At 45.9% G+C, this 26,890-nt stretch overlaps 1 protein-coding gene across 2 annotated transcripts in view; it reads right to left on the bottom strand.

Annotated features, from left to right (window-relative positions):
* Positions 1-799: 799 nt before the first annotated feature.
* The window catches only part of LOC147626083 (uncharacterized), a 40,944-nt gene continuing 14,853 nt past the window's right edge, over positions 800-26,890 (bottom strand). Inside the window, exons 5-8 of one of the 2 annotated variants that reach the window (XM_086817647.1) lie at positions 14,676-14,754; positions 1,606-1,670; positions 1,183-1,218; positions 800-1,110 (exon numbers count right to left, since the gene is read on the bottom strand). In XM_086817647.1, coding sequence (XP_086673773.1) covers positions 994-1,110; positions 1,183-1,218; positions 1,606-1,670; positions 14,676-14,754 — 297 coding nt within the window. In that variant the 3' untranslated portion in view covers positions 800-993. The remainder of the gene's footprint in view (positions 1,111-1,182; positions 1,219-1,605; positions 1,671-14,675; positions 14,755-26,890) is intronic. The other variant, XM_086817648.1, reaches the window with a different exon arrangement.

Here is a 26,890-nt window from a genome sequence, read left to right as displayed (position 1 = left end):
CTAAACCCCCCTTACCTAGATTTCCCTTGCCTAATCCTATTCTCTAGTTTTAGAGTGACTTTCAAAGATTGCTTACATTCGCTAGACTTTTACCTTTAGTCTTACAACAGACCTCTTAAGTGGATTTTGCAGTACATAAAACTCCTCAGTTGATTTGTTTTATTTTATTTTGTTTTTCGTTCCATGACGAGATATGCCACGGACATTTTTGTCACTTTGGTCTCATAGGCCCATTGGATCTTCAGTAGGAGCTCTCTCTCTCTCTCTCTCTCTCTCTCTCTCTCTCTCTCTCTCTCTCTTAGAAACACAATCTTTTTTTTTTAAGATAAAGCAATATACTTTAAATAAATTTAAGGCATGCCTAACGACAATCTTTTTCTTGTTCTTTTAGTATCAAGAGAAATCGACGCAATCACAAATTAATGTCGGGAGAAAACTTGAAGCTTAGTAGGAAAAATAAAGACCTCACCCATCCATGCTAAGGATGACGTAACCATTTTAATAAACCCCACATGTTCATCAAGGCCACCTTCCCTAACTCCCATCCATGGGTGAAAGCTAGTGGTACAGCAGACGAACGCATACACCACTAAGAGCTCAGAGAGCATCTGCTTCGTGCCATTAAAATTGGAATAAATCAAGTTGGTTGCATGCTCAAGAATCTCAAGTGTTGCACAAAAGGAATGTCATGGGACTTCACATCAAGAAGAGAATATCACCCCTGACGTGGCATACATACTAGTTGCAGCCCTCTTTAAAAAACCATGGATTTTAAAAAACATTCTCAAATGCAATCAACTTTTTGAAAGAGATGCTCACTTTGACAAACCTCAAAACATTTACACACTGGGTATCACCACATTTGCAAAGAAAAGAAGCATAGATTCGCCATTCTACTCTTAAGATGTTCTCACTTTAGTCTGCATCTGTGCTACACTTTAATTTGTGTACAAGCATCTCTGTACACCACACGTGTATGTGCTTGAACACCCCTTAAGAAGTGGTGGGTGCTTGAGATCCTGCAGTAGCGTTTACAAGTTGTCCACCACCAGAAGCCTTAGCAGCCACTGGATCTTGTCCTCCTTGCTGGGTTGCAATTGACTTCTTGATCTGAAGACATGTCATTTGCATCAGAAAACTGGAGAGACGGTCCTATCCAATGTCGGGACAGAAATTACTCACCAAAGCAAGGCGCTGCTTATGAGTTTCATTAATAGACTGCATGACAAACCACCGACCCGCACACCCATCCACCCCATGGAAAATAACCAAAAGCACAAGAACAACAAAGGATGGTCTTCAGACGTCAGAAAGATGTCAAACCTTACACCTAAAACGTGTTAACTGGAACACAACAATCTATGGAAATGAAAACCTTGCGGAACAGAAGCTATCATAACACAGATTCTTCAGACGTCAGAAAGATATGTGAAACCTTACACCTAAAACGAAGCTATCATAAGACAGATTCACATGGCTCAATTGGGCTATATCAAGAATTCAAGACAATTAAGGCCACCTGGCTTGCAATCAAAAAATATATTGCCCGTAGCCCTAATAGCACCAGAGCAGTAAAAGAGCATAAGAGCATGGGGTGATTCATACCGTCTTTTTATAAGCACGGTACTCCTCTCCACCAAATCCAGGAATGCTTAGATCCCAGTTCCTATCTGACCACGGCATATGAAAACAAAATTGAATGAATAAGGAAATTTTAGTCAAAACACACAACTAACAAAAATCAATAAACATCTATTCAAGTGATAAAATTCCAACTAAAAAGCAAGGAAACTCAGCAGACATGCAAGAATTTCATTTGAATCCAAAAGACACGCCTGTGACCCGGTCACACCCTTCACAAATAGCGGCATTACCTCATAGTTGCTGAATTTGGGACATCCATCCCTCACATACCTGCTCCCACTCACAGAAGGATTTGTCATCTAGATAGCTCCAATGGTCCATCGCACAATTGTATTCAATCGATCTCTCCATTACAGAGGTGTAACCTCAGTATTTCATGGTTGCGGTTGCGGTTGCGGTTGCGGTTGCTCTCAGCAGACAGCATCACAAAGTCCAAGAGGTCGAGGCCTGCTCAAGTGAACATTTTTTATCCATGAAGGGATGGAGCTTTGATGTTAGAGCCAGTCTCGTCCTTTGTCAATGGCTTATCATGAGGCTATCCAGATGAGTACATATGCATTTCCAATAGAGAATGTGGACTTCAAAAGATTCCGTCCCACGGACTGGCAGCCCAGGCTGAACAGCACATGGACTCCCTGTCTATCGGCTGCAGCTTCACGCACAAGAGTGCTTTTTTGTGTCGGAAGGCTAGCATAAACCCTTCATAAATGCAAAGAAGAGTGAGTTCTTCTTGTCAGAGATACATTATGTTGATGGATCCTACAAAGATTGATGCAATTCAGAATTGGCCCGAATTGAGATCAGTGCATGAGATCCGTAGTTTTCTTGGATTATGCTCTTACTACCGCAGGTTCATTCGGCACTTTGCATGGATTGCTTCAACTTTGCATGGCTTGACAGAGAAGAAGGCTACATTCAAATGGACTGATGCAGGGAGGGATGCATTCCTCAAATTGAAAGATGCAACTACACATGGTTTAGTGTTGATCATTTCGGATTTGCAAAAGCCATTTAGTGTGGAATGTGATGCATCTAGAAATTGCATAGGAACTGTCCTAAATCAAGAGGACATGCCGTGGCTTATGAGAGCCGTAGATTGCATGATGCAGAGCTCTCTCTTGGCATTTATAAGAAAGAGCTCTTGGCTGTTATTCATGTGTTGACCATATGGAAACATTACCTTCTTGGGTCTGATTTCACTGTAAAAAATCACCAGAGTTTGAGGTATTTTCTTACCCAAACTAAATTGTTGGAGAAGCATATGAGGATGACTAATTTCCTCTCTATGTTTCATTTTCAGATCTTACACACCCCAGTAGTGGCAGAGCATTGTCACAAAAGCCGTATATAGCAGCTATCTCGGCTACCTCTCATGGGGACTTGTCTGCCATGCATAATTTGTATCATACAGATGCTGATTTTGCCACTATTTGGGCTGATTTAATGGCTAGTCATACACATGCCTCATATGTGATCAAAGGGGGTTATCTCATGAAAGATGTGTGGTGTCTGACATGAGGCAAAAGGTTTTTGATGGGTATTTCTTTTGGCGAGGTATACAGAAGGACACAGAGGCACATATACATGCATGTATCACTTGTCAAAAGGTGAAATTTGATAAGCAAAAGGCACTAGGTTTGCTTCAGCCATTGCCTATTCCCACGTAGCCATGGGAAAGTATTACAATGGATTTCATTATGGACTTGCCACGGACCCAACAGGGTAGTGATGCTATTTGGACAATTGTGAACTGGTTTAGCAAGCAAGCTCACTTCTTGCCAGTCACGAAGACCATCAAAGCTGAGCATATGGTTAAAATATTTCTTGCACAAGTGTTCAAGCATCATGGAATGCCGAAGTCCATTGTGGGGGATCCGAGGACTACAAGTCTCTTTTGGCAGGTCTTACTTGATAATATGGGCACCAAATTGGATTTCTCATCAACTTATCACCCTCAAACGGATGGGCAAAGTGAGGCTGCGAATTCAGCCGTGTTGGATCTCTTGAAATGTTATGTGGCGGATCAAAAGTCTTCTTGGGAGGAGTACTTACCGCTTGTGGAATTTACATACAACAACAAGGTGCATGCATCTACGGGAAAGTTCCCGTTTGAGATTGTTTATGGTAAGGTGGTTTTGCCACCCATCCTTCGCACAAAGGATGAGATATTTGCAGCAGCTGAGTATGTAAGAGACTTGGATATTGCTTTTGCTCAGGTGCGACCAGCCATTGCAAGGTCACAAGACAAGCATAAAAAAGGCTGCCGACAAGCATAGAAGGCAATTCAATGTCAAAGAGAATGATTGGGTATTGCTAAAAAGAGGGTGCATACCCTAAGCTTGCAACGAGGTACTATGGGCCTTTTCGAGTGATCAAGAAGATGCATGTAGTGGCTTTCAGGTTGGCATTGCCTAGTCATTGGCACATACACAATGCTTTTCATGTGAGTCTCCTTCGTAAATATGTAGGACCGGAGCCCAGTGAGCCGATCATTGAGGATCCACCAGAAGTGGATGAGCTTGATGAGCTTTTGCAGCCATAGCAGATTGTGTATCACAAGGAACGCAAGCTCGTCAGTCGTTACCTTGTCAAGTTTAAGAACTATCTTCCCATTGATGCTAAATGGGTGATGAAGAGTTCTTTAGAGATTGCCCACATTTACTTCATACGTATTTGGATGCTTTTCAGTCACGAACAATTGTTTAGATACTGAGAAAGCATGGCAATTGCATATGCCAGGGATTGATGCCACTCATGTGATACTGTGGACTTGGCTTTTCGTTGGGACTAGTGCCTGTGTGTACATGTCTGGAAATGACTGGGGGATTGGTGTTCCAATGGGTCTGGTACCTCATGTACTTGCCTGGAGCACGTCTATTTTGGTAGTCTCATGAACAGGGCTTGTCCATACAATGCTACATTGCATAGCATCTTTATGTGCTTTTGTTGTATCGACTTCTACCCTAAATAAAGAAATTCCTAGGGGGAGCGGCCGTTCCAACTCAGTGCTGTGTTTTGATATTGTTTGTGGTTCTTCTGCTATGTTTCAAAGTTTGTATCTGGTACTAAAGTGTCTGTCCATTGCTCGAGTTTCCCGGATTGGTTTCATTGGTATCAAAGCTTATGTGTTCTGGAAGCAAGAGGCTTCCTTCCAACAATGAGAAAGAGAAAAGATCAAAAGTGGAGACTACACTGACCAACAGTTTTGCTATTGAGCTCATGGAAGTAGTCATGCATCAAGAATATGAGCAATAGACAGCTTGGTCTAAGGATTTATGGATTCACAGATTTTATCCTCGACGTATGGAGTTGGTTTTATGTGCCCGTGTTTAGTACTTTCTCCATATGGATATTGTGGATTATAAATCAAGCTTACAGGCAAGTTATATGGAGCTATATCTCAAGATATCCTATGTGTATGCTAATGAGATATTTTCTTTTAGATTCATGATGAACCTGGTAAGAAAAGCTAAGTATACTTTGAGTTTTGCAAAGTTGATGCTTTTTTTGCACTTTATTCTAAGTGTTTTTGGACACATAACCCTTGTATGCCCATGTAAGGAGAATTGTGTTGTTTGCCTTGGAAGTGTTTCAGGTAAACAATATTAACGTTTGAAATGCTTGGTTTAAATGGTTTTTCATACGGATATGACTAAGGACTATGGACTATATTTTTGGCATATCTTTGCTCCTGGATTTATACATATACAATGGCTTGGCGCATCTATATGGTTATCGTTGGCTCGGTGATTCTTGGGCTCTATATACATTTCTATGGCTCCCTTTACTCAGATGGAGTATGTTTTTGGCTCCTTGTTCTATGGGATGCAGTTGATTTCTGGAATTTATGGATATCTCATGAATCGATAGTTGATTTCAACGCTGTGATTTCCTTGCACTGGATGTACACAGCAGCAACAGCCAGCTTCTCGCTCCCTCCCTCCCTCCCTCCTCCCTTCGGTAGGCCCTGTGATTCCGCCTCGCTGATTCGCTTCACTGTTCGCCGCCGCTATGCTGGCCCACCTCCCTCTCCGCTAGGCTCTGTGCCGCCCTTTCTCTATGCCGCCCTTTCCCCACACACACTTGCTCAGGCCCCCAAGGCAGCAACATAACCCTCTCTCTCTCTCTCCTCCTTGCCTGTGGGAAGGATTGCAGAGTAATCTGGAGGAATCTCCAAGAGAAACTCGAGGCCCTCGAGACGGCAATGAAGGCACTAATCAAGGAGAACAAGAAGACATCCGATTCCAACCTCAATGGGGTGGAGAACAAACTACACCGGCACATCATGGCTCTCGAAGCATAGGTCACGGACCTTGAACAAGAGAACACGGCACTCAAGGAGGAGGTGAGTGCATTGAAAGTGGAACTGGTAGCCATCAAGAATACTGAGAGGAAGAAGGGGAGATCAATGACAACACTCTCACGGCCATCAAAGAAGAGATCTCCCAGGAGATCACAAAGGACATGAGGGAAAACTCGAAGCCAAGCAGTCAGGATGGGTTGAGGTGGTGAAGAAGAACATCCGTAAAGAAGTGAGGGAGGAGACTCAAAGAGAAGAACACCAAATCATTCACACCACCATTGAGGAGGAGAAGATGAGGCATGCCCGCCGCCTCAACATTCGAGTCACAGGTATAGCAGAGACACCCGACTCCACTCCCGAGAAAGATGGACAGCTTCTATGCATGAAGCTCGGCTACAAGGAAGAGGACCCTCTCCCCTTCACCAAAGCATGGAGAGCCGGGAAAGACTCAACACGCAAGCGAGCCCTCATCCTACAGATTGCAGGAGAGACGGAGAGGGTCACCTTCATGAGGAAGAGGGTCATACTACGAGGATTAGAGGGAGCTCCGATTTTCTTGGATGATGATCTCACAAGGATGCAGCTTGAGCATAGGAGAGCTTGCATGCCACGAGTCTTACACGGGAGGAGAGAAGGCAAGAAGACCTTCTATCGAGATGGTCGGGTCATCATTGATTGCCGGCCCATGGATTAGCGGTTTGGGGCCTATGGGACACAGACCAGGCCACTGACAAAGATACACATGGCAGTATGGAACTGTAATGGTTCACTATGGGTGCAACCTGGACGACTGGAGCATGTTATGGTGGGGAGAGACATCATACTTCTGACAGACACATCAGAGCCCAGAGAGAGGGCTACCTCGAGTAGAGGGATTCCAGTGGGAGTCAGCATACAGGAGGACCACATGCCAGGGTTCCTCGAGAGGGACGGGGGGGAGTAGCAGTTCTATTCAGACGGGAGCTACAGGGGAGACTGAGAGTGGTAGGACAGGATCCAGAGGCCAGATACATGTGGATCAGCTTCCAGCTCTCACAAGACAGGGTTATATACATAGCCCTACGTTACTTTCCTCCATCAGGATCCTCCTATGTCATTACAAAGGACATGCCACAGCAGGAGGAGACAGGAGCCTCGCCATACACTTGTCTGTCAAAGGAGATTATGCATTATTCTACACTAGGGGAAGTATTTCTTACGGGCGACTTCAATGCCCACACACAGAGCAGACAGTGTGAGGTGTATGACTATGATGACATGGAGATCCTCCACCCTGTGGATCTAGAGGAGATAGGGGCTAGTCGAGCATCAGAGGACACTGGACCAGACAGAGGACATTATGGAGACCACTTACTAGAGTTGGGAGCCAAGCATCGTCTCGTTATTTATAACGGGATGCTACAGTGGCCGGGATCAAGAGGGCTGACATGCTTCCCACATGGGGGTCATACACGGACCGGAGGCACGGTGGTAGACTACATTATGGGGTCTTTGGAGGCATCACAGCTTGTCACCTCATTCTCCATTCCACCTCGTCTTATTGGGGCAGATCATACATACTTGGCATTTTCACTCACCGGATCACCAGTATCACCAACCCCCCACATACCAACGCCACACACTACCATCTACTTCACACATGACATGGCAGACATATACACTGGCAGAGTAGAGGATGGGCTCCTACTCATGGATCCCCTGGCACCTATGGATACCATTACAGCCCAGCTGGCATCACTCCTACACACGGCAGCATTACAGAGCTTCCTACATCGTGTCCACTCAGGAGAGCCTGCGAGATCTGGGACTATGCCCCAGAACAGATGGTATGATGACGAGTGCAAAGCCCTATACTCACGGCTCCGCATACAGAGAGCCTTGGGAGCCATCACAGAGCAGGAGTCGAGGAGAGAGATGAGGAGACTTACTCGCCGCAAAAGGCGGGCCTTCGCAGAGATACAAGAGCTAGAGATCTTTCATTTCTTCATGAGTAGAGATAGCCCTATCTCATGGCGGCACTTCAGAGAGCCCCGCACACCGACGCCTATTGCAGACCCACAGACATGGCACACAAATGCAAAGGGCCTATACCATACCCACAGCAGCCACCTATACCTCAGCCACCACAGGAGTCTCGACCTACCACAACTAGCTTCTTTACCCACTCGATGGTAAAGGAAGCTATCCGCCGCCTACAGCATGGACGGGCCGCCGACCATATGGGCCTGCAGGGTGAGCATTTCATATATGCAGTAGATTCTTTGGCTCCTTTTCTTACACACCTGTTTAACATAGCACTAGCAGAGGGTTTGCCTGTGGAGTGGACGATGCACACCATTATGCCGATTCACAAAACAAGGGATATGCTCGATCCGAGCAACTACAGGACGGTTATGGTTGGCCACATGTTGGCCAAACTCTATGGTGCAGTGTTGGAGCAAGAGCTTAGCTTATATGCTGAGCGAGCAGGTTTACGCTCATCAGGGCAGGCAAGCTTCAGGAGAGCTTTCTCTACCACTGACCATGTATTCACTTTGAGATGTATGAGTGATCAGGCCAAAGTGAGGAAGAGAAAGCTCTATTGCTGCTTTGTGGATTTCCGCCAAGGCATTTGACATAGTACCACGAGAGAGGCTCTTTCAGCGCCTGCAACCTCTTGGCATACCAGCAGATATGACATGGGGCATCTATGCATTATATGAGCAGGTTTTTGGGCGAGTCAAATGTCCAGGAGGTATGTCCGAGACTATTGCTAGCACCATTGGTGTGAAGCAAGGATGCCCACTTTTCCCCATGCTACTTGGGTTATACATTGATGAGGTGGCTGACTTCATTACACAGGGAGGCGGAGATGGAGTTGATTTAGCAGGTACCTCAGTACATATTATGCTTTATGCTGATGATATTGTATTAGTGTCTGAGTCTCCAGGAGGTCTACAGCAGCATCTACATGCACTCCATGATTTCTGCACACAGAGGGGTCTTACTGTGAACCTTGGGAAAACCAAGGTTATGGTCTTTCATACATCGAGACAGGGCAGGAGTCAGCTAACATTCACTCTCGCAGGACGCCAGGTGGAGGTGCTGACATTTGCATGTGTTTGCCTATTATGCCGTGCCAGTACACTGGACGGGGGCACCCCCAGTGTACCGTGGAATGCTGTTTGCTGACTTGGTGGTGTGGTGTGTGAATAGGTGGTAAGTATTTTCATTTTCCCCTTTTTAAAAGGTAAAATCCATAAACTAGAGTAAACCTTAATTTTTTATAAGCTAATGTGTTCACACACATTTAAAGTTGGGCTGGACATTTACTTTCTAGTGTGGGTGCCCGTAAGTGTTAATTATGTATTAAGGTATTATAACCTTTGATAAGCCTTTTCGCATGGAACATTATTGGAAACTGCCCACGTGTGAAGTTGATGGCCTTTTCTCTCCATCACCTGCTCTCTTTCTCCATCGCCTGTACCCGCCTGAAGCTGCCCACGCCTCCTTGCTGCTGGCTATACCCACCTGTTGGCTGCTGCACCTATACGTGTAGTACCAGCCTTGTAGTACCTGCTGTACCACGCCTGTACCTGGCTGCTGTACCTGATTGTACCTAGCTGTTGTACCCGCTGAAGCTGCCCATGTGTACCTGCTGGCTACCCCTGGTATACTTGCTGTACCTACTGGCTGCCCTTGTGTACCTGCTACACCTGCTGGCTGCCCTTGTGTACTTGTTGTACCTACTGCATGTACAGGTACCTGCATAGTACATGGTTGGTTGTGTTGGTCATGTCCACTCCCGGCTAGTTCAGGTGTGAATCCAGCTTACTCACGGGCACTTTTTCCTGTGACTGGACATAGGTTTTTTCCTCGTGTGAACACACTTATGTGTGTTGGGCACTTTGCCCTGGGCCTTTTAGTACTCACTTGTACTTTCATTTCACATCATTATTGAGTACAACTTTTCCAGCACTCTCACGTTTCTTTGTGCTTGAGGTTGTGTGTGTGTGTGTGTGTGTGTGTGTGTGTGTGTGCAGGCTAGCTTCCCTCCTACCCAACATTGGTATCAGAGTCTGGTTAGGGTTAGGGTTACACCTTGTTGCTGCCAAACATTAGGGTTAGGATTTGCCCCTTGCTGCAGCCTATTGCACACTTTAGACACCACACACTCTCTCTCTTATTATTATTATTACAAAAAAAACCCTTGCTGTTCCCGACCTGTACTGCCTAGCTGCTCACGCCCTGCTTCGTACCACGCTGCTCAGCGCCGCCCTTTCGTGCCTCCCAGTTCGCTACGCCGACTGTACCTGCGCACTACCCGCCGCCGTCGCCCTCAGACACGCTGCCGCCACCGCCGCTATGCGTCGTCGACCTTCAAATCCGCCCGTCAGATCTGTCGCCTCTGAGCCGCCGCCTCCAACGCCTGCTAGATCTGGGGTCGCCGCCTTCAGATCTGCCTTCATCGCCTCTCAGATCCATGCGTCGCCGCCTCTACCGTCGCCTGCGCCACCGTACGACGCCTGGCCGTCGTCTCCCATCTCACACAATGCATAAAGCCATAATCCACAATACACAAGACACACACTGAGTTGTGTCCACACACATCTCCTTATGCTGGTCTATGCTAGACGCTTTCTCTTATGTGATGTCTACTGGAGATGCCTTTTATGCTGTTTTCCCTTGCAGCGGGATTGTTTCTACAGTGTTGACATTGTCACTTTCTCACATGTGATGTTTACTGGGAGTGCCTTTCACACACTTGGTCAGTGTTGGCTTGCTCTCATGGTTTTGACATGTCACATGTATATTATTCATTGTGGGATTATGCATCTTTACATTTGCCATACATGCCACTGATCATGGCATCGTTGAGAGTTTACCTATCCTCTCATAGCATTGGCTGATGCCCGCCTCGAGCCCCCACTTTTTCTCCCCATTTTCAGCTTTTCCCATTGCTGATTTTTCCTCATCGAATCCTCCGTTGATGAGTTTCACTTTTGCAGCTTACATTGCATGTCTCACAGGCATGACTTCTGGATCCTGTTGCCTTTACACATGCGTATATCTGCTACCTCTTCTTATGCTTATCATTGGTGCAGTTACAGAGCATTGACGTCGATTACATGGAGTTCAGCTTGGCATTTGGTACTTGCCTTCAGGGGGGTATTATGCGATGCCTCTTGATTTGATGCAGTTGATGTCCACATGATCTTTGCCATGCATTTCTGGTGATGCATTTATGTACTACTGTGCTCTAGCATTAGCACTATGACATTGGGGATTCTCCTTTTTCCCGTCATATAGTGCTTGCTTTTTTCATTGGCACTACAGTTCACTCTTACTATGGAGCATAGTGCAGGGCAGCATTCACAGCTTTATCACCCTGCTACTACCCGTTCACACCATTCACTTGAGGGGGGTTTGTTGGTCATGTCCACTCCCGGCTAGTTCAAGTGTGAACCCATCTTACTCACGGGAACTTTTTCCCTGTGACTGGACACAGGTTTTTTCCCCGTGCGAACACACTTATGTGTGTTGGTCATGTCCACTCCCGGCCAGTTCAGGTGTGAACCTAGCTTACTCACGGGCACTTTTTCCCTGTGACTGGACACAGGCTTTTTCCCCATTGAACACACTTATGTGTGTTGGGCATTTTGCCCTAGGCCTTTTAGTACTCACTTGTACTTTCATTTCATATCATTATTGAGTACATCTTTTCAAGTACTCTCACGTTTCTTGAGGTTGTGTGTGTGTGTGTGTGTGTGTGTGTGTGTGTGTGTGTGTGTGTGTGCGCGTGCGTGCGTGCAAGCTAGCTTCCCTCCTACCCAACAGGTTGTACCTGCACACGTGTGAAGTACCTAATGTGCTTGATTATACCGCTACAAATTGTACCGATTATACCTGGATTGTACTCACCGTACCAGGTGCTCTCATATTCTTTTTCTCATTTGTATAAATCTGAAATTTGCTAATTTAAATTCAAAAAATGCTTTAAGTTGCGTGGTGCAGGAGCATGGCATGTATATGCTGACCATGTTCAAGAAATTCTTCCTGGTGTGGTTAGTATATTTCCCTGTGTGGTGTTCTTAACCGCGCTCTCAGAGCTTCTGAGAGCCAATGAAGGTTAGACTCACCAGGGAATTTGGGAGCCAAGCTCATTGGGGAGAACCAGGCCACGTTCCCTCTGCGGTGCACCCTTGGCATGCGTTAGTACGGGCGTGCCTGTTGGTGCACGGTCCTGGAAGACCAGTGAAAGGCAGGTGTCCACCCAGTGAAGGTGGGAATGAGCCAGTGATTTGGGGCTACTCTGCCCAACACCTCTTCATCGACTTGAACCAGTTCTATTTGGTTGTTTTCACTCCCTTGTGGAGAAATCTGGCCTGTCAGGCCCGTGACACTTGTACAAATATAAATACTCCAAGAAATACAAAAAGTATTGAGGGGGGGGGGGGCCCTTTCCGGCCCCAGTGCTGGTGTCATTTGTATTTTCAGTATTTCCAGTATTTGTTTTGCTGTGTTTCCATTGTTTAATAACAGTTAAATTAAGTGTTCTAAATATGTGTATATTGTCTTCCGAACTGTAGGCCTCCTGTAGGGAGCGGTCACAGAGATCCCCATGGACCCACCCCAAGGCCACTCGATGCGCCCGCACCCCACGCCTCCCGCCCCCTCCCTCGGCATAAAGGGAATCTCGAGCTTCCTCATGGAGGGCCCAGCAGCATCTCCCCCACTAAAGATCCTTTCAGAACTTCTTCCAGTGGAGGCAGGACACTTCTTTGAGGACAGAGCGGTGGTCTTCTCCTTTCCCCCTGAGCATGGCTCTGGGGACGGTATGGGATGACAAGTCCGTGACCAGCACACTCCAGGACCAGGCCATATACCACCACAGTTGGTCAGCGATTCTGGGTCACCGACGACATCAGTACTTCATGGGCGATGTCCAGGATGCAGCTCCTCATCAGCATTCATCTAGGGCAGTTGAGGCTTCATCTCTTTATCTATTTCCACCTCAGCTTCATAGCTGAGCGGGAAATTTACAGACACCTTCACCAAGAGCAGTTTGTGCTAGAGGCAGCCAGGCAGCATGCTGGGGAGGAGTGGAAGCACCTCTCAACTCGAATCCGAGCTTACCTGAAGCATCTCCACCCTCGCACCGACTGCCATTATTCCTCATCAAAACCCGCCCCAAAGATCAGCCACGCCATGGAGAGACTGTGTGTGTCACGCATTTCAGCCATGACGATTGTCTCATGTAATGTTCATGGGTTAGGAGGCGTCCTTTGCATTTGTTCAAGGCTACAGTCACAACATAGGTCCATTGATCCCTTGTGAGGGGCACCATCGATCCTTATGATCCAGGAACACCACCTCACCACCACTGGCCACACCCATCATTTTGAGAATATTCTTTTGAGCAGGATCCACGCCTACTGGTCCACTGCTGTTGGGCCCCTCGCGAACTAGGGTGGAGCCTCCATCTCAGTGGGAGAGCCCTTGCCTTCACAAGTGGTTATTGAGAGGCAGTCCATCGAAGACACCTCAAACCTTGGGGATGAGATCTTAAAATGGAAACTAGTTTGTTGTCTTATCTTCTTGTGTAATACTAGACCAGACACCAATTTTGTTGTCAGTGTTTTGTGCAAGTTCTTCGACAAGCTGCGGAAGAATCATTGGAAAGAAGGTATGCAGGTGTTTTGGACCGTTATCTCATGACGATCCACACATGGAGTGGGTAGACTTTACTCTTAGACACCATGTCCTAACATTGCGGGGCCAAAGATGAGCCCGGATGGCCGTGGGAGGTGGCACCAACTATGGTCAAGTCTACTCTATGGACAGTGGCACCAACTATGATTGCAGACCTACGCAGTCATGTCATGGCCACCTCGTGTATACAGGCCTATATATATACACGGCCAGCCCCTTCTCCACACAATTCATCAATTGTCATTGTGAGTTTACTTCCTAGCTTCTAGAAGCATATAGCCTCTATCTTGACAATTCCAGATCAGCCATCAAAGCTCCCTTCACAAGAGCACGCGAGTGGGGGGGCTTTGCCCTTTATTGTATCACTTCAATAATACAATATTCTTCTCTCTAATATTGTTTTTAAGATTCGTGCTGTGAAAGATCCTACGTCTTGTCACCACCAAGACACACCCTGAGGATGTCGTCATCTTGCTGAGCTACTCTTGTCCTCAAGATCACCCTCTTTGTAGAGGCCACCACCGTGAATAGCGCTCCTTCAGCACTAAGCCTTGCATTGGGTATTATTAGCACTCAACCCAATTCTTACACTTTTTGCCCTTTATAGCCGTCGGTCTGCTTTGAACATGCCCCCAATGCTATCTAGATATTATCCTTGCTAGTTATTATTAGCACTCAACCCTATTCTTACACTTTTTCCCTTTATAGCCATTGGTTTGCTTTGAACATGACCCAACGCTATCTATATATTAGCCTTGCGAGCCCTAGCCTCTGGCCCAAAAATTTATCAACCCCTAAGGTCAGCTAAAGCCCAAATCCTCACTCCAAATGACCTTGAATGTAAAAGGGGTAAATGAGATAGCGTAGTTCAAGTCCATGAACACAAAACAAATTACATAAACAATGTTGACCGAGTAGGATACCCTAAAAATGAACAAATGACATTGTATGAAAATTCATGTATATTAAAAAGAGGATGAAAAGCCTATGCATAACACAAAGGAAAAAAAGATAAAGGAAAGAAAGAAAAGAATACTCAAGTGGAGAAGAACATCTTTTGCTTCCAATATGTTCGACTTTCGATGCTTTGCAAGCTTGCAAGCAAATGTGGTTACCTGGTTCAAAAAAGCTTTTTTGTCTACTTCTTCTCTTCTTCTCTCTCTCTCTCTCTCTCTCTCTCTCTCTCTCTCTCTCTCTCTCTCTCTCTCTCTCTCTCTCTCTCCGAGCCAAACGGAGACCGAGAGCACCAAGCTACCAGACTCCCAAACTACATCAAAGGGAGATCACAGAGATACGGGCTCGACATCAGCACCATATCCAAGAGCGGCTAGCTCACTTACACTCACACCTGGAGATCATGCTCCAAGGTATTTTTGCCTCGCCATCGCCTATGTATCACATATTACACCCCCATTATGCTACTGGTTGGAGCTAGACATATCTGCATTGCATTCTTGTATACCCTACGCATATAGGTTGCATACTGAGCCTCTAGCAGTAGTGCTCCATCCATCACACCCCCCCACTAGCTCAATACTTTCATACTTTATTTCATGTTCATTTTGTCCTTTTTTTTCTGGACATCCAAAAGACATTGACAGTTGTACATTGATTTGTTTCATAGGTCGAGTTCGGCCTCTAGTAGACATTAATACTTCTTTCTTTCTCTCTCTCTCTCACACACACACACACAGTACTCCAGCGGCCCTGGCATCACTCCACATACAACGGAGATTCTACATATATACCTAGATGAATCCGAAAACATGCCCAAATTCACCTTATAAGAAAGTGCAACTTATAATCTCATGGTAGTCATCCAGAAGACAATTAACCATCAACTCCATCATGCATAGTATGGACTAGATAGTACAACATCCCCACTAATGTCATCAAAGCCCAATAGTGGGTGTAGAACTTGATATCAATATATGCTCCCACACACACACCCCACGTGCGTACACACACATAAGAGCATATATTCATACAAAGGTCTGTGCACTGTGTTTCTCGAAGATACAGGGCAGACTCGGCCATAATGAAGCCTAGCACTAAGGATCGTAACAAATAGAAAGAATTACAACAACAAAAAGGTAGTGGATAGGGCATATGCACCACTAAAGATAGAAAGAATTAACACAATATCAACTGGCTGCAACTTGGACAAAAACTTCACAATACGAAATTTGCATGTCCACTAATACAACATAAAGATATACCTAGATGAATCCAGGAACATGCCCAAATTCACCTTATAAGAAAGTGCAATTTATAACCTCATGGTAGTCATCCACAAGACAATAAATCATCGACTCCATCATGCATAGTATGGACTAGATACTACGACATCCCCACTAACAAAGATTCTATGGACATTGTCACATCCTATCTCTATTTGGGAATCACCTTTTCCATCACCAGTCGCCCAGAAGCCCAAGCCAAATTGATGAGAGGTTATACAGTCCTTGTCCTCCATGAGAGAGACGGTGGCATACATCCATCGCCTCCATGTCATGGCCAATCACAAGCTACCGAGACTTGCTCTCAAGTCATCCCACAAATAGCAAATCAGAGGCATGACCAACCCTGGTATGCCCCAGTCACCCAATGGTTCCTCACAAAAACAGGGGCTCCACATGGACCGCTTACCACCCTTTCAGTACAACCTAGATGCCCCTTCCCTCTAAGTCAAACACCACGATATTAACCAGGTCATCCGGTCTAATCTTGTGATGCAGCTTGATGGGTGTGAGCACTTATTTTTGCGCACCATTTGGAATTTAGTTTAACACTTTAACACTTGATCCTCTCACAAAGGGCCAGAGGAGCACCTCCGAGAAAGCCTCGAGCTAGTGAAAAGACATACTCGGATATGCACTTCCTACAACCCCACCTGCTCAAAGAGAAAGAAAAGAAAGATATATTAAGCGTCTACTAAAGACCCAATGGGCCTATGAGACCAAAGTGATACAATAATGTCCATGGCATATCTCATCATGGAATGGAAAATAAAACAGAAAGAAAATAGAAACATAGCTATCTCATTGGGGTGTTACAAAACTGTCCATGGAAACTCATCATGGAATACTAAGAACATAGAAACATGAGAGCAACATTAGCTCCGAGTAGATGGTATACCACTCTCCAAAATATCAAGCATGGGGCTAATGAGTATGGCCGAGAGGTCTCCCTCAGCTATGTCACGTGGAAAGGTAGCTCGATGGCGGTGGAACATTGCGCTGCCTTCCCCCACAGAGAGAGAAAGAAAGAAAGAAAGAAAGCTGTATTAACGTCTACTGCCTCCTCCAGAATAAGCCCCAATGCTGGATTGGAGCATGGAAGCACCGCCAAAATAGCCTGGATGCAAAGATTGTTGTGGAACAGGTGGCTGCCCGAAAAAGGAATTCTGTGGGTTAGCACCATAAGTGTTCTGCATGTTGGAAAACTGTCCATAAACAGGATCCTGTGGGATAGCACTACTATTGCCCTGAGGTGGGTTTCTAGAATGCACCTTCTTCTTCTTCTTCTTCTTCTTAGGCTCAGAAGGGGCCCCCATAAATTCAGCAAACTTCTCACTTTGTGTGAGCTGCATGAGCACAACCACTGCACCTACCAATCGGGATTTAAATTGGGCATCCTCTTCCTCTTTACTTGGCATATCTTCTGGCTGCGTTACATCCTCATAATGTGCATTTGCTACAGCCTATTCTCCTGCAAGTACATCCTAAGATTCGGTCCTCTCAAGAGTGGTCTCCTGCTCTTCCTCTTCATCATAGTCATAGTCACCCTCTTGATCAGACATCTTGCTGAAATTTTCAGTGACGACTCTCCTCGAGACAACCATGAGCTCACCCCCTTTGGGAAAGTTGGTGATGGTCTCGCCAACGGAACCTTGAAACCGGCCTTTAGTAGAAACCAAAGTGCAGTAGACTAATGGTCACCCAAACACATCTATAAATCAGCAAAGTAAATAGACAAAAGGGAGCTAGTGCGCTCCTACACAGTAACAACGACACCTCTTGGCCCCAAAGCTTGGCGCCCCTTTCGGTATTTCTTAATTCACATTCAAAGAAGAGTTCAACTGAATACATCATGGCCATACATGGCTTATACATATACATGTCCAAACTGCCAGTCCTCTGGTCCTCTCGGCTTAAGAGGTTTCACACAGCCCTGTGCTCAAAACACCACACTGTTATGCACCTCTAATCTGTCATAAAGTACAACCACGAGGCCCTAAATATGCAGCCAATTGGCCCTTGCACATAGCCAAAAGCATAGCCATACATCAGCCCATAGACTCTTCCCAAAAGCTTGCCCTGTTTCCACCCTCAGACCTGCCAAACCCTTTCTCTCACAAAGGGCCAGAGGAGCACCTCCAAGACAACCTCGAGCCAATGAAAAGACCAAGGTTGGATCAAAACGTACGTACGGATCCAATCCGTACCGTACGGGGATCCGTACGTACGGATCGATCCGTACGCCGTTTTTTGTTTTTTGTTTTTTTTTTGCTTTGCTTTGCTTGCCTGCGATAAACGTTCGCCTGCGATAAACGTTTTTTTTTTTTTTGGGTTTCGCCTGCGATAGCGTCTGGACTCCGTACGACGCACACCTTCCGGTAAGGGCCTCTACAGTCGCACTCTCTCTCTCTTCGCTACTGTCGCCGCCGCCTTCCTTTCGCTTCGCCTCTTTCCCGGCGCCTCGCCACCCTTGCTCATCTTCTGTGCTCACGCCCCCCCAAGGCAGCAACATAACTCTCTCTCTCTCTCTCTCTCTCTCTCTCTCCTAGAGCTCCATCCCCTGCACACCCAGATTCAGCTTTTTTATTCAGTACTTTTTCATTTTGTTGGGATGACAGAGGATACCCCATACAAGTCCTCCGATTTGTCTCATAGGCCGAGTTCGGTCTTTTGGAAGACGTTAATAAAATCTTTCTTTCTTTCTTTCTTTCTCTCTCTCTCTCTCTCTCTCTCTCTCAGAGCCTTAGCCCACCCTCTGTGGACCGTGCATAGAGCTCTCAGCCTCTCTCTCCTTCAAGTCTCTCTCTCTCTCTCTCTCTCTCTCTCTCTCTCTCTCTCTCTCTCTCAGCTGAGCTGCCCACTAAATATTATGCATTGCATGATTGCTGAATCTTGATTGAAATTGTATGGCATTGTGCATTGAATTTGTCAGAGCAATCATGCATTGACTTGTGATTCTAATTTCTCACTTTTGAATTAGTAGGTTTTTGACCTTGTTGTGTCTCTATTTCGAAAGTTTTATATGTCAATGTGGACATGGACTGAAATTTTATGTAGGTGGCTGAAATTTCTGAGATTTTATGTATTTTTACCAATGGTACGTATTTTTACGTACCTTAAAAATTTTTTCCGTACCAAACAACGCACAGTACGTACGGATCCGTACAGTACATAACGTTTGGAACCACCTTGGAAAAGACAGACTCGATTATGTACTTCCTGCAGCCCCACCTGCTCACACAGAGAGAGAGAGAGAGAGAGAGAGAGAGAGAGAGAGAGACCTGCAGACCTTGTAACACCTCCTTTGTCCCCTCCAACCCTTTGTCCCCATGGGTTTGTGAAAAGGACCTTATTAATTCCTAATGTCACCCTTGCCCCAAGTGTAAACATTCAATAAATGTCCTGCACACTTGTGTCTTGCATATTGACCACCATGCCCACATGTTCGGATACGCTTGTACAAATACACAGGATTGTGACAGTGTCAGACCGAGATGCTAAGTTTACCAGTCATTTTTCGAGGACATTGTTTGATAACTTTGGAACTACATTGAATTTTTCCAGTGCATTTCACCCACAGACTAATGGCCAAACAGAAATCTACAACCAATTGGCCTTTGATGTGATGAAGTGTTATGTCCACGATCAGCAAGGTAAGTGGGAATCGTATTTGCCTTTAGTTCAAGCTATTTTGAATGATTCCTTTTCGTCAGCTATTGGCTAACAAAGACCGAAGGGATATGAAGTTCTCGGAAGGAGATTGGGTTCATCTTCAGATCATGAAGCAAAGATTGAAACAAGTTGGCAAGCGATGCTCAATGCTATCATTCAAAAGCTTCGGATCTTTTCCCATCCAAAAAAAGATTAACGAGGTTTCAATGAAGTTGAAGCTACCTCTGAGCTGGACTATGCATGATGTGTTCCATGTCAATTGGCTAAAACCGTATGCAGGTCCAATCCCTTCAGAAGTGAAAGACGAAGCGGAACTAGATATAGTTGACAAACCTGAAGTGATGGTTCCAAAACAGATCCTTTTGCACCGCTTCAAGATGGCTCCAACAGAAGATAAAGACAGTTTCTCACGAAGTTTCAAGACCGAGGCACCCAGGAAGCAGTATGGCTTGACAAAGAGTTCTTCGAGACGACTATCCGGCTTTATTGACAGACTACTTGGAGGCTATGCAGCTTCCATCAAGTTAAGCAGAAGGGGATGTTACGTGCATCCCGCACTTGGATGCCACATGGACATATCTGAACAAGAAGGTGCAGGACCTGAAGTGGAAACTGGTCCCATGTGAGCCCAATCCGAGACTATGCGTCCGAGGTCAGGTGTGCATTGTCCTGCACATGAAGCAGTGCCAGTCCGTGCTGTGAGTCTCCCTCTGGAATGATGTCAGGTGATCATAGTATCTGGTCTGCAACCACGTGCATGACATCTGTGTAGGCATGTAGGTTTGCATGTAGAGAAGGGGCCAGCCCATAGGGCTATACCCCAGATCAGATCTTAGAGCTCTTGCATTGGGCATGGGGAAGGTATAGAACCAACCCCAAGGGGCCAGGAGGGCCCCAAGCTGTGCCCCCCAACCTTGGCTTGGGCTGGAAGGGCTGTTGGCCAGCCCTAGGGCCTCTGGACATGCAGCCGACAGGGCCCCAGGCCCTGGACAGCCTGTCGGCCAGGTGTGGGGCAGCCCACACAGCCAGCACATGGACTGTCCAGCAGTCCAGCAGTCCAGCAGTCCAGCTTGGTGGCCAGCATTGCATGGGTGCAAAAACGGCTGGAGTAACTAGCATTTAATGCTATTTTATTCAAGTCGTGAGGAATTTCTGCTGGTCGACTCCAGAAGAGGCTGCCCACTAGAGGGCTGAGGCGGTATAAATACTCAATCCAAAGAAAACATATGATTCATCTAATATTTCACAACGGGTGGACGTGTTCCAACAGCCAAGACAACCAAGGGAGTGCTCCTACCAAGGTGAACATTGCAGGACAAGATTTCAGACTTTATTTTCAGATTTTCATCATTCTAATAAAGCAAATACACCATTCGTGGTGGGGGCCCTACAAAGGGTATTTGGGACCCAATACTGTGTCCTCCTCTCTCTCTCTCTCTCTCTCTCTCTCTCTCTTCTGCACATCTACTTCAGTTTTGTGCGTTATATTCGTCGTGAAAGATTGCTGAATTCTGAGCATTGAAGTTACTAATTCAACCACGAAGCTTCCGCATGTTACACTGCAATACCTGTGTCATGTGCATGAAATGCCATGGACATTCTCTGGAGCTAGTCCAGAAGGGGGCAGCCAGAAAAAGAACAGTAGAGCTAGGACATGGAGCACAAAGTGCTGTTTGGCAGTGTGGACTTGGAGCAAGGGCATGGAAGGCATGGGAGCTGCTGTCGGCTGCTTACAGAAGGCGTTGGTTGTACCAGATAGCAAGGCGGCTGAAAGCGCATCAAGTGTTGGGGTAAAGGCATAATGCCCACCCTTATAGTGTGTACAAGCCCATAAGTTATAGTACATAGTACACTTAGTACTTTTAATGTACTAAGTGCACTATGTGTACTAGTGCAATATACATGTGTGATAGGGGAGTCACACACTCATATCTTCATGAGTTGACTTATCCCCACAACTCTCTCTCTCTCTCCCTTGTTGTTTCTCTGTGTATGTCTCCCACACATGAATTAACCTAACCCTAATTCTTCCTTCTCCCACACAACTGGTATCAGAGCCTGAACTTCCAACAATGGTGGTGTCGAATTTGCTGTAGAGGAGAAGAAGGTGCAAGCGCTGATTTTTTCTCTCTGTGTGTGAGTGTTGAACGCTGGGCTGTCTGTGTGAGCGTAAGGCTGTGTGAACGTGTGGAAGCGTGTAGAAGCGCTGGCCACTTAGGCGAAGGGCAGCGTGTCAGCGCTGAGCAGCCAGGCGCCTACAACAGCAGCAGCAACCCTCTGATGTGAGAAATCGCACATTTGGGCAAAATTGCAGCAAATTGCAGTGCAAATCAAGGGGCTTTTGTGCCGATTTGGTTGATTTGCATGCAGGCACTCGCAATTGATGCTTTGGGCAATGTGTTGATGCCTGTCAAGCACTCAATGTGCCTGTAAATCAAGGGGGTTTCATGTATTGGATGTATATGTGGCCAGGGGGAAGCATCGTGAACACTCTGGATGCCTTCATGTGCGTCAATGTACCATGTATGATCAAAAATTGATCTTAAATCAAGGGGCTTTTCAAGTTCGTATGCTTATTGAGCTTGGCAAAGCAGCATGCAAGACATTTATGCCTTGAATCCTCAAAAATCAGCTTGCAGTCAAGGGGCTTTTGCCCAATTTCTGTTCGGGACTGTTGTATGCAGTGTACAGGACTGTAAAAGTTTGATTTTCACTCATTTGGACAGCCAGGAGAGCATTTATTGCTATTGTACCTGCTGGTACAGATTTGGCACAGCTTTGTGCAAGTTTTGGCATGGCTGTACACTGTTTTGAGTGACCAAAAGGTTCAATTTCAGCTGCTGAACTTGCCGGTACAGGTTTGGTACATCATTTGTAAGCACTTGATACTGTTGTACAGTACTTTGGAAGGGCAACAAAGCACATTTAAGGTGCTGTCCAAAATCTGCAGCAACCAGATTTTGGTGATTTCATCACATAAAGTGGGAGAAAAGTTGCATTCTTGCTTCCGCAGTGGGAGATAAAGCTTGGGAGAACAACTGTGAGCACTTTGCGTGCTTTTTGGTGCAGTGTTTGCACATTTTGCAGGGAGTCAGGCATTGACAAGTTGCATATTGCTATGGCAACCACAGGTGAGAGCTCTTCATTGCTTCACATCAAGAAGCTTGAAGGCTCACATAACTATGATATTTGGCAAACCCAGTGCTACAATGTGTTGCTCCGGAAGAAGCAGCACAAGCCTATCAAAGAAAGGGGTGTAATGCCCGCTTCTCTTACTGCTGAAGAGTGGGAAGATATGGATGAGCTGGCAAGATCTACTATCATGTTGTCTGTGTCAGACTCATTACTTTTCAGCATTCGTGAAGAGCAGACAGCTTGGGGAATGTGGCAGAGATTGCAGGACTTGTATGCCCAACAAAGTGCCTCAAGCAAAGTGTATTGGTTGAAGAAACTCATAGGTCTTCAGATGAAGGAAGGGGCGTCTATGACAGCCCATCTAAATGAGTTTAATGGTATTGTCAGCCAGGTCATTAATCAAAAGTTGGCAATGGACGATGAGTTCAAAGCCACTTTTCTGTTATGCACTTTGCCAAAGAGTTGGGACACATTCAGGACAGCCACTAGCAATTCGCATACCGAACTGCCGGAAATTTCTATGTGGCATAGCCGGTTGGGACACATGAGTGTCAAGGGAATGGAGAAATTATCTCGTTTGGGTTACTTGCCTTCTCTAAAGTTTTCAAGTTTTCAGTTTTGTGAGCATTGTATATATGGTAGGCAACTACAGTGCCCCCACAAGAAAGCTCTTGGACAGAAAGATGCTCACTTAGAGCTTGTGCATACAGATGTATGTGAGATGCCTCAGCTTTCTTTGGGAGGGGCAAAATATTGTGTGTCTTTTATAGATGATGCCACACGCAAGGTGTGGGTTTATCCTCTTCGTTTGAAGAGTGATACATTCTCAGTGTTTGAGAAGTTTGTTGCTCTTGTTGAGAATCAAACTGGCAAAACACTGAAAGCTGCGTTCCGACAATGGTGGAGAGTATATGTCCAAACAGTTTCAGGACTTTTGTGATGCTAAAGGCATCAAGAGGGAGCTCTCTACTCCTTATGATCCTCCACAAAACGGGACAGCAGAGAGGATGAACAGGACCATACAGGAGAAGGTCCGTTCTATGTTGTCACATGCTGCATTACCTCATGGTTTTTGGGCTGAAGCTGTTATGACAGCCGTTCACCTTATAAATAGGTCACCTAACACGAGGCTTGGTGGGAAAGTGCCAGAGGAAGTATGGACAGGGAAGCCTCCGTCATACAAGCACTTGAGAGTGTTTGGTTGCGTTGCGTACGTGCACATACGCAGGGAAATGCGCACCAAACTTGATCCTAAGTCTCACAAATGCATATTCCTAGGATATGGTGAGGTGAAATGGGGTATAGACTTTGGGATCCCGTGAATAGAAAGATTATACGCAGCAATGATGTCATTTTTGATGAAACATGCATGTATAAGGAGCCTGCAAGGCAACAGGAGCCTAGCAGAGTCATCTTTGATGATGATGGACATCATGGACAACAACAAAGGGCTGTAAATCAGCCATCACAGCAGGAAAACCAGCCCTTAAATGGTGCTGAAAATGGTCCAAATGGACAGCCAGAGATGGCAGAAGATATCCCTATGGATATACCACAGTTAGAGGAGATACCGGGCATGATTTTTCAACCTTATGGCATGGAACAGGAGCCACCAATGGGTGATATGCAGGCTGGACAGCAACCTGCAAATGATGGTCATTGGGTACAGAGGTCCACTAGACCCTCCAGAGCCCCTGACAGGTTTGTTCCAGGGGTTGACTACTTGATGCTTACTGACTGTGGGGAGCCCTCATGTTATAAGGAGGCTTTACAGAGGGCAGACAAGGCTCTTTGGGAGCGTGCCATGAAGTCAGAGATGGATGCTCTGCATAAAAATGGAACTTGGAAGTTGGTGCATTTGCCTGCAGGCAAGAAGGTTTTGCCATGCAATGGGTTTACAGGCTCAAAGTTGCACCAGATGCAAAGCCAAGATACAAAGCCAGGTTAGTGGCTAAGGGCTTCAAGCAGGAATATGGTGTGGACTTTGATGAGATCTTCTCTCCAGTGGTCAAAATGACCACACTTAGAGCTGTGTTAGCTTTGGTTGCACATGATGATCTGGACTTGATTCAGATGGATGTGAAGACTGCTTTTCTTCACGGTGATCTCCATGAGGAGATATATATGCAGCAGCCAGAGGGTTATGCAGTGAGTGGAAAGGAGAAGCTTGTATGCAAGCTGAAAAAGAGTCTTTATGGGCTCAAACAAGCACCAAGAGAATGGTATCATAAATTTGATACATTCATGAAATCTCAGAAATTCAGGAGAAGTGACATAGATCACTGCTTGTACACCAAGAAAGCTTTGGATGGCAGTCTATTGATTCTCATCTTGTATGTTGATGATATGTTGATTGCCGGGAAATCTCGTAAGGAGATGGATACCTTGAAGCAGAGGCTGCATCAAACCTTTGATATGAAGGATTTGGGTGATGCAAATCACATCTTGGGTATGCGGATACTTCGGGACAGAAATCAGCATGTGTTGTATTTGTCTCAGAAGGAATACATTGGCAAAGTCTTGCAGAGGTTCAATATGGACGGGGGGAAGAAGACTAGTACTCCTTTGCCTCCATATGTGAAACTCAGTGCTATGGACAGCCCACAGTCAGATAGAGACAGGGCTAATATGGCCAAGATTCCGTATGCTTCAGCTTGTGGCAGTCTCATGTATGCCATGGTTGCTACTAGGCCGGACATTGCATTTGCAGTGGGAGTGGTTTCTAGATACATGGCCAACCCTGGCAAGAAGCATTGGGAAGCAGTGAAAGGTGTCATGAGATACCTGAAGGGCACACAGGATATGTGCATTTGTTTTGGCAAACAGGATGCATTAGTGCATGGTTACACGGATTCGGATTATGCCGGTCATCCAGATAACCGGAAGTCTACTACCGGTTATGTCTTTACATTCACAGGAGGTGCTGTGTCATGGATATCCAGGATGCAGAAGTGCACAGCCTTATCTACTACAGAGGCCGAGTATATTGCAGCCACAGAGGCTTGCAAGGAGGCATTATGGCTATCTCGGTTAGTGGTTGATTTGGGTTATACAGGGGATATTCCATTGTTGCATTGTGACAGTCAGAGTGCCATCCAGTTGGCAAAGAACCCTGTCTTTCATGCAAAGACGAAGCATGTGGATGTGAAGTATCACTTCATCAGAGAGGTGATAGAGAACAAGCAAATTCAGCTTGTTAAGATTCATACGGATGACAACCCGGCTGATCTGTTGACGAAGAGTTTGCCTCCGGAGCGGTTTGCTCATTGCAGACACTTGGATGAGGCCAGTTTCAGCCTTGATTTGGCCTTGTATATTATCATGTACATGCTGATTTTTCTTTTCCTTTACTTAAGGGCACTTTGCCTTTAAGTGGGAGGTTGTTGGGGTAAAGGCATAATGCCCACCCTTATAGTGTGTACAAGCCCATAAGTTATAGTACATAGTACACTTAGTACTTTTAATGTACTAAGTGCACTATGTGTACTAGTGCAATATACATGTGTGATAGGGGAGTCACACACTCATATCTTCATGAGTTGACTTATCCCCACAACTCTCTCTCTCTCTCCCTTGTTGTTTCTCTGTGTATGTCTCCCACACATGAATTAACCTAACCCTAATTCTTCCTTCTCCCACACATCAAGATATAGCAAGAAGACCACGCGGCGTAGCTTTATGGATTTATGTGACCAGCCGGCTGGCCGACTGCTGGTCGGCCACACTCCAAGATGTCCAAAGGGGCTATAAAAGGGGCACGTGCTCATTGTAGCATTCATTCATTCCTTTATGGAATGGGTCCCTAGTATAGGAGTAGATTTTGGTGATGTTCACCTTTTGTATGAAGGCAGCCTAGGGCTGTAGAAAAGTACCTTTTGTACCATATGAAATATCCTGATTTTCCAGCCATATCTCTCTCTCTCTACTCTCCCTTCTGTCTGCATTTTTGCTTCAGCATGTTCTCAGTGGTGTTAAGGGCTGAAAGAAGACTCCCAGAGCTTCCGCGTGTTACATTGGTATCACAGCATCAGGCTCAGCAAAGCTAAACATTGATTCAGTCCCATATGATGGTGTACAGGTCCAAGGTACAGGAAAGTACACGGGTACGAAGCCCAAGGCAAGGAACACAAGAACGGGAAGAGCTCCCAAGAGGTTTGTTGGTGGTGTTCCACAAAGCGGGGATGGCAGTCCTATGAGCCAGATA

Source organism: Cibotium barometz, chromosome 23 (assembly GCF_041138505.1).
Source record: "Cibotium barometz isolate CiBa-2024 chromosome 23, ASM4113850v1, whole genome shotgun sequence".
NCBI lineage: Eukaryota > Viridiplantae > Streptophyta > Polypodiopsida > Cyatheales > Cibotiaceae > Cibotium > Cibotium barometz.
The sequence above is the reverse complement of the archived record's forward strand: the minus strand, read 5'-3'. Positions and strand labels throughout refer to the sequence as shown.